Source organism: Myodes glareolus, chromosome 2 (genome assembly GCF_982192425.1).
Source record: "Myodes glareolus chromosome 2, mMyoGla1.1, whole genome shotgun sequence".
Taxonomy (NCBI): Eukaryota; Metazoa; Chordata; class Mammalia; order Rodentia; family Cricetidae; genus Myodes; species Myodes glareolus.
In genome coordinates this window covers 126,344,967-126,358,204 of record NC_142027.1, presented here as the reverse complement: position 1 = coordinate 126,358,204, position 13,238 = coordinate 126,344,967, and the positions used below count along the sequence as shown (strand labels likewise).

Here is a 13,238-nt window from a genome sequence, read left to right as displayed (position 1 = left end):
GTCAGCCTTTGCTACAAACTGAGATACTGTATCAAAAAAGTTAGGTCTGAGGCTATAGCCCTGCAGTAGAGCACTTGTTCAGCCTGTTCAAGGCACTGATTTAATTCCTGCAGCTTGGAAAGTGGAAACAAAAGCAGGGATCACTTCTAACAGCAGCAGAGTGCACAGACCAAAGGTGGTGGTTGGACCCTAACTTCTTTCTGTTCTGCTAAGAAATGGATAGATAGTAAACCTGGTTCTTGCAGATCATGCATACTATATTTTCTTGATTTTTCCTTCTTTAGAACAAAATGAAAGAACTAGAACTTTTGTGTTCAATGAAGGAAGTCTCCTTTGATGGAAATGATCTTGAAAACATGGTTCTCTCACTGAGGTTAGTGCTGTTACTCACTCTCAAACTGGCTTCTCATCTTGGTACTCAGAACACTGCAGGTCCAGTTCTTGCTAGTTTTTTTGTGTTGTATGTTCATCAGATACTCAGTTACTTACTGGTAAGTCCGCAGCTCATCTTTGAATGCTCAGAAAGTAATACAGGCATTTGAAACAAAAAAACAGAACTGTTGGATGGAGAAGGGGCAGGTGAGCAGTGTTCACTAGGTAACTGCTTAGCTCCTGTCCTCGTCCTTGAAGGCTGGGTGGGGTGAGCTGGGGAACAACTAAACCCACCCTGGTCTCTCTCTCTAGGGAGAAGTTCCTCCAAGAAGTGAATTCTCTTACTCAGAAGCCCTCTCACCCCCTGGCCAAAACAAAGACGCTGGTGAAGAGTCTGATGAACCGAGCCGAGCTGCTGCTGCACGTCACCATTGCAGCCCAGTCAGGCCTCACCAGGAGCATCTCTGGGACACCAGCAGAGACACCTGGTACTGCTCCAGGCTCTGTTCATAAATAGACATCAACTATTGTTAAATAATCCACTCCTGGGTTTTTCTAGAACAACAAAAAAGGAAATATAAGCATTTTCCTTCTTGCCTCTTATCTTTTTAGTCTTCTAAGACTTTAATTCCTGTGGAGTCGTCCTGAATGGATCCCCTTTGGCTTTGAAGGTTCCTCCTGGGGCATCTGAGGAGTGCAATGGCGTGTGTTTATGTAATCAGTACTTCCATGCTCCCTGTTTTAAGTTCATGGTTTTCATAGTTACACATGCTATTATTTTTCAGAGTAACAAGCATTTATGTAATCAACATTGTGAGTCTTTTATGTGGCAGTCTTTTTCCTTCCTTCTTTGTTTCCTTCCTTCCTTCCTTCCTTCCTTCCTTCCTTCCTTCCTTCCTCCCTTCCTTCCTTCCTTCCTTCCTTCCTGATGTATCTTTGTTTTTGTTTTTTCAAGACAGAGTGATGGAGTTTCTCTGTGTAACAGCCCTGGCTGTCTTGGAACTTGCTTTGTAGACCAAGCTGGCCTTGAACTCACAGAGATTCACCTACCCCTGCCTCCCAAGTGCTGGGGTCAGAGGTGTATACCACCACCACCAGACTGAGTCTTTTTTCTTTACTCAAAACTGGGTTTTCATTATATAGGATCTTCTGGCAGGACTTGCCATGAATTATTACTGGAAATCCCCAGATGACAGGTTTTTTAGATTTCTTTATTTATTATGTATACACACACCAGAAGAGGATACCAGCTCTTATTGTAGATGATTATGAGCCACCATGTAGTTGCTGGGAATTGAACTTAGGACCTCTGAAAGAGCAGTTGGTACTCTTACCCCTAAACCATCTCTCCAGCCCCAGATCACAGTTTTTTAAAGTTTAAAAGTTTTTTTTTAAACAAATTATTTTATGTATATGAGTGCTTTACCAAAATGTATGTCTGTGTCTGGTGCTGGCAGTCTAGAAGAAGGCATTGGATCCCCTGATTACAAATGATTGTAAGCCACCATGTGAATGCTGGGAACCAGCCCAGGTCTTCTTGAAGAACAGCAAGTACTCTTAACCTCTGAGCTATCTCTCCAGACCCCTCTTCCAGGTCACATTTTAATTCTTGGTTTGAAAATGTGTCTCCCAAGGAAATAGTTATCCACATGGTCCACTATATGCATTCCTGGTCACTATTGCCCTTGTTTAGCTAAAGCAGCCTATTTTTTTATGGAAACCTCAGTCACTCCATAAAGTTGATGATGCTTTCCAGGGGGCTTGCAATCATAGATAACAAGCTGGTAGCAGTTGAGAGACAGGTTTACAATATTTTAGATTTAAGCTGCCTACTCTTAAGATGTGAAAGGACTTTTCCCTACAATTTTGACTTATTTTATTTCAGTTCCCCTCCCTTTTCATATGTGTGTATGACGGTACACGTGTTCTTGTGCCTTTGAGGCCTAAGGTTGGGAATTATCCTTAATTGCTCTTTCACCTTATTCCTTGGGGCAAGGCCTCTGGCTTAAACCGAGAGTTTACCCATATGGCTAGTCTTTCTTGCTAGCCAGCCTACTCTGGGGCCACCATACCCACCTGACATTTACATGGGTTCTGGGGATCTGAATACTGGTTCTCTGGATGCTATGAGAAGCTTTTTAATGTTTGAGTCATCTCCCCAATCCCTCAATTTAGTTATTTATTTTAAATAAAACAACTTGGGACTGGAGAGATGGCTCAGCAGTTAAGAGCACTGGCTGCTCTTCCAAAGGACCAGGGATCATTTCCCAGCACCCACATGGCAGCTCACAACTGTCTGTAGCAGATCTAACTACCTCACACAGACATACATGCAGGCCAAATACCAACACACATTTTTAAAGAATTTAAATAAATATTTTTAAAAATTTAAAAAGTAAAATAAGACAACTATGGGACTAGAGAGATAATTCAGTTGTTAAGAATCTTTCCTCCTCTTGCAGAATACCAGTTCAGTCCCCAGCACCCATGTTAGGAGGCTCACAATCACCTGTAACTCTAGTTTCTGGAGATGGGATTCTCCTTTGGCCTTCATAGAAACTGACACTCATATATGTGGATACACATACACATGCATACACATTTAAGAATGAAATAAATCTTTAAAAAATTAAAAATAAAGCAATCATTGTCTTGTTGTTAATGGGTTATCTAACAGGAAAATACAGTCATGGTCTAGCTCAAGTGTAGTATTTTCTCCAACAACTATAATCAAAGTAGAGCTGTCACTCAAATAGCCCAAAGTCAGCTTAATATTCCTAAGAGTACACACAGTCAAAGGCAGTCTCTGAAATAAATGATTCTGCATTTATTTTAATGAAGAAATTTGGAGGCTGGCAGAAAAAAAAAATTCAGGTTCCAAATTGTGCAACTAGAGAACAAAAGCCAATCTAGGCAGTGCCGAGACTCTGTAAGGATGTGGGGATAAAGCACAGTGGATCAGTGCCTGGATGCCTAATTAATATGCAGTAGCCATGGTCAATCTCAATACAAAAAAAAAAGATCAGGAGGGAAAGGAATTGGTGTTTCCATTTTGTGCCTTCTTACCTTTTTCATCACTTCAGTCTTGTACACTGAACCTAAGACCATCTGCATGCCAAGAAAATGATGTACCACTTAGCTGTAGCCCTAGCTCCCTTCCTTTTGGGAAGGCTTATATTGAAGCTGGGCATAATGGCACACACCTTTATACCCAGCACTCGGGAGACAGAGGCAGGAGGATCTCTTGAGTTTGAAGCCAGCCTGGTCTACAGAATGAGTTCAAGCACAGACAAGGTTACACAGAGAAACCCCGTCTCAAAACAACAAAAAGAATACTTAAATGAAATAAACACTGATAGTTATTAAATGAATCTTTGTTTTTTCTTTGGAAATCTAATTTAATAATAAAAACAAAAGACTAAATTTTCAAGCTAAGATAAAGTTTAGTCACGTATTTAGGTTTTTAAAATTACCACTTAGTTTGTTGGGTATTGTCTGCTAGCTCGATCACTGGCTGATCCCTGACATAAAGTGAAGATGCACTTAGTGTGGTGCTTCCATTACACTTAGCTGTGCTGTACCTCTCTGCAGACAAAAGTGTTAAGCATTTTTCCTTCTTCTTGCAGCATGTAAGTCAGCTTCAGAAACAAAGGTGGCATCTCACGCTGTCCGGCAGCCAGTTTTCCTTCGAAGCATGTCTGCTCCTTCTGACCTGGAAATGATTGGTAATGAAGACTTGGAATTTACTAGAGCAAATCAGAGGTAAAAAGTTTTTGGCCAAGGCAGGATCCCAATGTTTAGAGTACACAGTGTTCAGACAGCCTCCCTGAGCATGGTTGTTTGCTCATTTATTACAGTTTTGTTTTCTGTAGACGTCGTCACGTGACCAGTCACCGCAGTAGCTCCTTTACACTCTTGCAGTCGCTGGCCATCGAGGACAGCAGGGATAAGCCCACTTACAGCGTCCTTCTGGGGCAACTCTTTGCTTTCATTGGTACCAACCCTGACCAAGCGGTAGGTCACAACGTGCAAATGAATGGCTTTTGGCAGCTGAAACATATATGATTGTGAAAGTCAGTGTCCATCTTCTTGTACATTTCAGGTGTCTAGTAGCAGCTTCCTTTTGGCTGCACAGACAAGGTGGCGGCGGGGAAACACTCGGAAGCAGGCCCTGGTGCACATGCGGGAGTTGCTGACTGCTGCCGTGCGAGTTGGGGGAGTGACACACCTGGTGGGGCCAGTGACAATGGTTCTTCAGGGAGGACCCAGGTCAGTGGTTTCTCTTTAATTCACACTGTTCTATCCACCATGGGCCAAAGCACACAGGGGCATTTGCTAATGTTGTTCTTCAAAAGAAAAAAAAAAAAGAGTTTCTCTGTGTTTCCCTGGCTGTGCTAGAACTCACTTTGTAGACCAGGCTGTTCTCGAACTCAAAGGTCCACCTGCCTCTGTCTCCTTAGTGTTGGAATTGAAGGTATGAAACACCACCACCCACTGTCCTCAAATATTAATAGTGGTATATGACTTTGGAAAATATCTCAGGATACAAACAGAACATAAAGATCTCTTTCACACCTTCCATCCTAAATTGCCCCTGTTCTTTTTGAGTTTGTTGTATCAACCGTATACACATGCACAGCTCCTTCATTCTCTTTCTTTAACTATACATGTGTGATGTTTTCACATAGATGAGTTTATGTTACGTGTTTGTCCGTCCCTATAATTATGTTTGGTTTTCTCAGTACATCTTGATTATCATGGTCTTTTCAGCCCATCCTTAGGGATCTGCTTCTTCATTGTTAAAAGTTCCACAAGACTTTGGTTTTTATACTTAACTTGTGTCTACTCATGGACACATAGGATCATTATTTTCTTTCGTTTTGCATTAACTGCAGTGATGCAGTCTCCATGCTTTTATACACTTTAATGATAATTTTTATTTGATCAATTTCTCAAATCATCATTATAGATTCTAACTCAGAAGGCTTTGGCATATGTTTGAGAAGTTTTTCGTGCTAGGGGTCTGAGGCCCTCAGCAGAACAGGAAAGGCTGGAGCTGCCACTGGGGCCTTGTGCCTTCTAGTGGTGTTTGATGCAATAGCCAGCAAACAGAGGGTCCGTGACTGCTCAAGTGAATGTCCGGAGAAGGTTCTGTCAGCCAGAAAAGCTCGTGCCTTTTTTTAGAAACAGTGTTAGCATGGTAGAGGCTTAAAAGACTGGATGTTAAGTCTTGCTTCAGTCCATTGGGCCTCCCTGGTTGTTGGTCAGAGACCACCATGTTAGCAATCCCTGTGACAAAGCCTCTGACTACATTTCCAGGGTGCCTGGAAGGAAATGTTCAGACACCAGCCACCCCTACTTTGATAAACATTTCCCCATTTTCATTTTTGCCAGTCTTTAATATCAGTTATTAAAATTTTGAAAATATGAAAAAAAATTTAAAAGAGTAACATTCTAACGAACAATCTCATAACATTTTAGTGTTTGTTCTTATTTTAATTGTGGGTCTCCACTATGCTGCTTCCACAGCAGGGACTATATCATAATCAACAACCCTGTTCCGTGTGTATGCGTGGACATGCATGTGTACAGGCAGGCACACAAAAACCATGGTTTATGTATGGCAGTCATAGGAGAATTCTGAGACTCAGTTCTTTCATTCCACCTTGATGAGGCAGGATCTATTTTCTGTCACAGCAGTGCATCCCCAGACTTGCCAACCAATGGGCTTCAGGCTGGTCCTGTCTCTGCCCCCTACCCTCACCCTCATAGGAGTGTGGTATTAAAGGTGCCACCACATCCTGCTTTTTAAATTTATGTTCCAGAAAGCAAATTCTGACTTGTGCAGACAGGGCCTTTACCTACTGAACTGTCTCTTGGCCCAGTTCCCTATTTTTAAACTCTACATTATTTTTGTTTATTTTTGTTATCATAGACAGTGTTACATTGCAAATCTTTGTAAGTAGAACTATAACTTGAGCTCTAAGTTAATATTAATTGAAATAGAATCAGCCCCATATTGTGTTTTTTCATTGGAAAAGATTATTTTTCATTTCCCTGGCTCTTGTCCTCTGCTTGTAATTGGAGCATGAACTTTAAGGAGATACTGTCTAACCTGTCTAGATCTTTGCTTTTGCATTAGTGTCACTACCTTTCCAGTCCTCAGTGCTTCCCAGGATATGACAGACATGTCTCATGCTTATTATTACATACATTCCCTGCTCTTAAAACTGCTGTATGTTTAGCTTTATCACAGGGTCTGAAGAACCCTGCAGTAACCCTCTGTAACTTTCCCTAAGCCAAGATTACCTGGGGTCCTCCTACATGTGGAACATCTTATTAAGGGACCCTTGGGAATCCTTCCCAACATTTTTCTATGGCTCTGCAGCTTGGTGATCTCCAAGATTTTTTTTTAGCTCTGGATTCTTAGCACTGGGTTCTTGGAAGGGCTCTTGTGCTTCCCTCATTGCACATTGGTTCTTGTCTCACAGAATTGAAGAGCTCACCTGTGGTGGGATGGTGGAGCAAGTCCAGGAAGCCTTTGGTGAGACCATGACCTCTGTGGTGTCTCTGTGTGCTCGTTACCCTATTGCTTGTGCAAACAGCATTGGACTCCTGTGTACCATACCTTACACTAGGTGAGTGCGGACATGCCATTTGCTAAGTGTGGATTATTCTCAATGTATTCAACTAAGCAGAAGGCTTTTTTTTTCTGTTTTGTTTTATCGTGTTTTTTAATTTATAAAATTGGATTTGGGGAGCTAGAAAGATGTCTCTTGCTGAGGATATGAGTTCCAGGGGATCCAAAACCTTTTTCTGATGTGTGCAGCCACCTGCACACACGATATTCATCACACTAGACACAAATGCATACACATAAGTAAAAATAAAATGTCATAATTGGGTTTGGTTTTGTTTTGGTTATCTAATACCTTCTAAATATTCTGTCCTACTGGCATGTGTCTAAAGTTCCTTAGTTGAGTTGCTGTGTAACCAAATGTTGCCGTTAGGATTATATTACTGTGCAGATCCGGCAAGGATCCCTTTTTGTCTTGGTACAATTATTTTCTTTTTGGATCACTTAATTAGTACCTTGGAGCTGTTAACTGTTCATGGACTCATTTGAATACCCTATAATAAGATAATTACTTGTTGGGGGAGGCTGGAGAGATACTCAGCAGTTAATAGTTCTGGCTGCTCGTCCAGAGAACCGGGCTCAGTTCCAAGTACCCACATGGCGGCTTACAACTGTCTACAACCCTAGTTCCTAGGCCTCCAATGGTACCAGACACACTGTGCATGGATAAATGTGGAGACAAAACACATGAATAATCTTTTTTGAAAACAGATAATTATTTTATTTATTATTGAGTTGACTCAATAATTGAGTTGCTGTTCTATATGAACAAACCTGATTTTGAAAGCCCTTCTCTAAGGGCTCACCACAATAGGAAAAGTGTCCTGGGTGAATATACATGGTAGCACCTAATGGTGCAAACAAAGTACCGATGTATTCCACCCCTCTCTAATAACTTGAACCTTCCTGAGATCTTCACAAAGGCTTGTCAGTTGTGTGGTTCATTCCATTTCTGCCCTTCCCCAGGAGTGAAGAGAAGTGCCTGGTCCGCAGTGGCCTTGTGCAGCTCATGGACCGACTCTGTAGCTTGAGCAGTCAGACCGAGTCCAGCTCTAGTGAGAAGCAGACAAAGAAGCAGAAAGTGGCCACCATGGCCTGGGCTGCCTTTCAGGTGTTGGCTAACCGCTGTGTGGAGTGGGAGAAAGAAGAAGGTGAGCAGTGGGACTCCTCTCTATTCCTGTGGGTGGCATAGGAGAAGGCAGTATTAATCAGGTGGTCCTCACCAACTGATGAGTTCACAAGGCTTCACATGTGTGTGGTTCTGTGCAAGCTCACAGCTGCCCTGTGGCACACCAGGTAACATCCTGCCCAGTAAAGAAGATGCTAGCCCCAAAACTGAGATAATTTCTCTAAAATTGTTTATATGGTACTAACAGTCTCCATATTTCTGTGAAATGATTGTACCGTTGTATTTTAAAGAGGATATCTTCATATTCTACTTTTGGTGTGCAGTCCAACTTTAAAAGTTAACTCTAAAGGGCTGAAGAGTTGACTTTGTGGTTGGGAGTATGTGTTGCTTTTGCAGATGACCTAGTTCAATTCCCAGCACCTGCATGTTTACTCACATCTATAGGTAACTCCAGTCCAAGGGTACCTGACATCCTGTTCTCACGTTGGGGTTACTAGGCACACATGGTACACATACATACTTGCAGGAAAAAACTCGTACGTTTAATTATCTTATTTATTTATTTATTTATTTACTTACTTACTTATTCTTTTTTCGTTTTTCGAGGCATGATTTCTCTTTGTAGCCTTGGCTGTCCTGGAATTTACACTGTAGACCAACCTAGCTTTGAACTCAGAAATCCACCTGTCTCTGTCTCCCAAGAGCTGGGATCAAAGGGCACCCAGCTACATTTAATATTGTTTGTTTTTTAAGACAGGGTTTCTCTGTGTAACAACCCTAGCTATCCTGGAACTAGCTCTTGTAGACCAGGCTGGCCTTGAACTCTGCCTCAGGTTAAAGGCGTGCACCACCACCTCCTAGTCTTAATTTTTTTTTTTTTTTTGGTTTGGAAGACTTTAAACTTTTATTAAAAGATATTTTTGAATTACTTTTTTTGTAGTTTACTCTTTTGCTGATATTTTAAAATTGAATTTTATTGAGCTCTACATTTTTCTCTGCTCCTCTCCCTGCCTCTCTCCTCCCCTTCAACCCTTCCCAAGGTCCCCATGCTCCCAATTTACTCAGGAAATCTTGTCTTTTTCTACTTCCCCTGGCCTTAATTTTTTAAAAGTTAACTAAAGAGTAGTTTTCCTCAGTGTCCAAGGTCTGTGTATCTATCTTCTCTGTCTGTCTGCCTATTCATTCACTATACATTTTTTTCCCCAAAACAGGGTTTTTTTGTAGCTTTGGAGCCTGTCCTGGAGCTAGCTCTAGACCAGGCTGGCCTCTAATTCACAGAGATCCACCTACCTCTGCCTCTTGAATGCTGGGATTAAGTGCTGGCCATGTGCCACCACTGCCTGGCTCACTGTACTTTTTTAAAAAGAATTTTTGTTTTCTTTTCTGTTTGTATTTTTGGTTTTTGTGGGGGTTTATATAGCCCTGGCTGTCCTGGAACTCACTGTATAGACCAAACTAACTTATAGAGATTAACTTGCTTTTTCTGCCTCTTGAGTGCTGGGATTAAATGTGTACGCTACCATACCCTATTTTTTTATTACATATATTTGTTTGTGAGTTGTTTTTTTTAATTTGTGTTCATATATGTGTATGTGGGTATACATGTGGAGTCCAAAAGACAACTTGTAGGAGTTAGTTCTTTCCTTTCATCATGTGTGTCCCAGGCATTAAACTCAGGTTTAATGCTTGGCAATAAGCATGATTATCCACTGAGCCAATTTGCAAACCCTCACTTTGTATTCTAATGTCTCCCTTTTTTTCTTTTTTTCTATTTTTCATATTCTTTTGAGACTGGGTTTCTCTGTGTAGCCCTAGCTACCCTGGAACTAATTATGTAGACCAGGCTGGCCTTGAATTCAGAGATCTAATTGCCTCCACCTCCTAAGTACTGGAATTAAAGGTGTGTACCTGGCTGTATTCTATTGCTTAAAAGCCTATTATACTATAGAGTAGATAGAAAAGGAGTTAAGTTATTGTTCCCTTAAGAACTGTAGTCTTGGGCTGGAAAGTTGGTTCAGCTGAAAAATGCTTGCTGTTCTTTCAGAGGATAAAGTACAGTTCCCAGCACCCAAATTGGGCAACTCACAACCACCTGTAACTCCAGCTTCAGGAGACCTTATTCCTTTTCTCGCCTGTTTGACATTTGCACATATGTGTGCAGACAGTATGCAGACACACGCATTTTAAAACAATAAATCTTAAAAAAAGAACTGTGGTCTGGCAAATGAAATTGGTGGACAAATAATGATAGCATGACAGGAACCTGGGCCCTAGTGGAGGTACTTACATTGTTCTATGGAACAGACTGGCATGAATTAATGTATTTTATTCTCATGAGAAGATCTTCCCTCAGTATTTACTGTTATGCATAGATATTGTTTAATGAGACTCTGACTGATTAATGGAATATTGAACAAGATAAAATGAGTCTAACGGATGCTTTAATGTAGGGAGATGGGGAGTGAGGACTCAACCATGCAGGGAGACTAAGAGGAAACACTCACTATACCTACAGGCTGGTATGCTCTGCTTCAGTGCTCACTGCTCTTCCTTTCCTTCTTTCTACCTCTGAAGGTGGCTCCACAGAGGCTGTGCACTCAGGGCTGGCCCGTCAGGTGTCCAGTCTCCTCACCAACCACCTTGCCCGAGCCACTGAGTGCTGTGGCAACCAGGCTGCTGGAAACGATGCCCTGCAAGATGTCCTGAGTCTTCTCAATGACCTCTCCAGGTATGGAAGGCCCTGGAGCAACCTGTTTCCCTTCAGTGGCTGGAGTAACTTTTGCTTCTGTTGTTGGAATATCTAAGTTCCCAGACCTTTTTGATATACTGGTGCTTTGAGAAAAAAGTCATCTAGACGTAGTATTTAGCCTCAACATGTGAGGATTATTTAGAAGCGTATTATGATTTGATGGCACCAGTTCATGGCCTTGCAGGCATGTGCACCTGCATTTCAAACCCAAATTTTGCTTATCTCAAAGTAATGTAAAGGATCAGTCCAGGCTGGTGGGTAGCTTGATGGTGTCTGATGTGCACAAGACCCCAGCCAGGTTCCATTCTCTGTACCACACACTCATCGAATCAGTCAGGGCTTGTAATTACTTTGTTCTTTTGCACTATATCTTTAAACAGGAGTGATTTCTAACTGGAGGTTTCACTCCCATCCACTAGTTCCTGAATAACCACTCTGAGGCTTAAAAATTAACCATAAACTGTTTGGCCTATTAGCTCAGGCTTATTATTAACTGACTCTTAAATTAACCCATTTCTAGTAATCTATGTATTGCCATGTGCCCCATGAGTTATCAGCATTGCTCTGACATCTTCTCCTCCAGTGACTGCTGGCATCTCTCTGACTCTGCCTTCTTTTTCCCTATATTTTTGCTTGGATTTCCCACCTCACTATACTGTGTGGCTGTTGGCCAAATTAGGTTCTTTATTAACCAATGGTTATAAGACATATTCACAGTATACAAAGGGTCATCCCACATCACTCCATGGGCATTCCCATGTCCTGTACATGATTGTGTGTTCTTTGGCTTTTGCTGGCCCACTAGGTTTAGCTGTTGCAAGTCACTGGTGTTAGGAACTGGAGTACTGTGACAGCTTTGCTTCTGGCACACGCTTTCTGAAGGTATGAGTGCAGAACTGCATAGCTCCTAGTTTGGGCTTCTAGCCTTGGTACTCCTTGAAACCCTAAGGACACATGAGCTCGAGGCTCCAGAAAAGATGGGGAACTCATCCTTTTCATGTGTTTTTGTTTAGTTTTATAAATGCTTATTGTATGCTTGCTCTAGACTGCCGTTTTCTGCACTTATAATATCAAGTCCATGTCTTCTTCCTGTGGTCTGAGCTCACTGATTTGTCTAGATTCACTTAGGGAACACTCATTTCTGATGTCTGTGGATGATGCCTTCTTAGCATAGCACTCTTTTTCTCCCTGTCTTGCAGGAGCCACATAGGAAAAGCCATTTTGAGCCAGCCAGCCTGTGTATCCAAACTCCTCTCCCTCCTGCTGGACCAGCGTCCATCCCCAAAGCTAGTGCTGATCATTCTTCAGCTGTGCCGTGCAGCTTTGCCTCTGATGAGTGTAGAGGACTGTGGGAATGTGGAGCTCCCACCCTGGAGCTACTCTGTCCCCTCCCTGAACAGTGAGCAAGAGGACCCTAGTGACCCAGCCTCCAAGATCGCCTCTCTGCTCTTAGCCAAGCTAGCAGACTATGTGGTCCCAGGTGAGGAGTGCTTGTAAAGGAAGATGGTGCTGGGAGCTCAGCTCCTGCTTATGGCCAGGCCCCAAATGTACCTGTGTGTTCCATGATAAAGAGAGAGATAGTGGGAGAGGGAGAAGTGAGAAGCTTCTTATGTGTGGGGAACTACACAAACAGCGCTGCAGTGTTTCTGAGTGGGCCTTGATTTTTGCTTTAAGGATGTCAGACGGTTCTTTCTCCAACTGCTTCTGAACCTGATACCACATTGACAAAAACCAGTCCTAAGAATCCCTTGAAAGGAGATAAAGATCCTGGAGAAGAGAGTGAAGCAGTGGACGGCAAGCTCTCCATATTCATCCACAAGCGGGAAGATCAATCCTCCCATGAAGTCCTCCAGCCATTGCTGAGGTGACTGCAATGACTATAGTAGCAATGCCACCAGAGACCACCCATGTCACAGCCACTGAGCATATGGTGACTGCTTTAGCCCTCTTGACAACCCAAGTAGGCACACACTGTCACTGCCACCCCTGAATGCAGGCCTAGGCCTCTAGAACTTCAGTGTGAGCTATGACTTGGTGCTTCCTGTCTAAGCCAGCAGAGAACTCAAGCATGTGGTGAGCCAGTCACTGTGTCACTCCTGTGGGGTCTGCAGTGACTCTGGCTCGGAGAAACACAGTGTTTCAGATGTTGGCACTCTTCAGCTAAGGCAGAAAACAAGAAAGTTTTTAAAACATTAATTGAATGAAGTATAAATAATACAATGGCTCAACAAGGAAACAAAAACATGTAATTATCCTTAAAAGGCAGTGGGGATGCTTGCCGGGGAACTTAGACAAGTGACTCTCTTCATTTGAGTGATCTGTAAAGTCATCCTTGTGGTTGGGTACATTGT

At 42.4% G+C, this 13,238-nt stretch overlaps 1 protein-coding gene across 11 annotated transcripts in view; it reads left to right on the top strand.

Moving 5' to 3' along the window:
- The window catches only part of Hectd4 (HECT domain E3 ubiquitin protein ligase 4), a 175,434-nt gene that overhangs the window by 99,608 nt on the left and 62,588 nt on the right, over positions 1-13,238 (top strand). For 7 of the 11 annotated variants that reach the window (XM_048447438.3, XM_048447441.3, XM_048447445.3 and 4 more), the window contains 10 exons: positions 285-373; positions 685-860; positions 3,999-4,134; positions 4,230-4,386; positions 4,475-4,641; positions 6,864-7,010; positions 7,976-8,160; positions 10,713-10,866; positions 12,087-12,367; positions 12,562-12,751. In XM_048447438.3, the coding sequence (XP_048303395.1) occupies positions 285-373; positions 685-860; positions 3,999-4,134; positions 4,230-4,386; positions 4,475-4,641; positions 6,864-7,010; positions 7,976-8,160; positions 10,713-10,866; positions 12,087-12,367; positions 12,562-12,751 (1,682 nt within the window). The remainder of the gene's footprint in view (positions 1-284; positions 374-684; positions 861-3,998; positions 4,135-4,229; positions 4,387-4,474; positions 4,642-6,863; positions 7,011-7,975; positions 8,161-10,712; positions 10,867-12,086; positions 12,368-12,561; positions 12,752-13,238) is intronic. The other 4 variants (XM_048447444.3, XM_048447443.3, XM_048447440.3 and 1 more) reach the window with 1 other exon arrangement.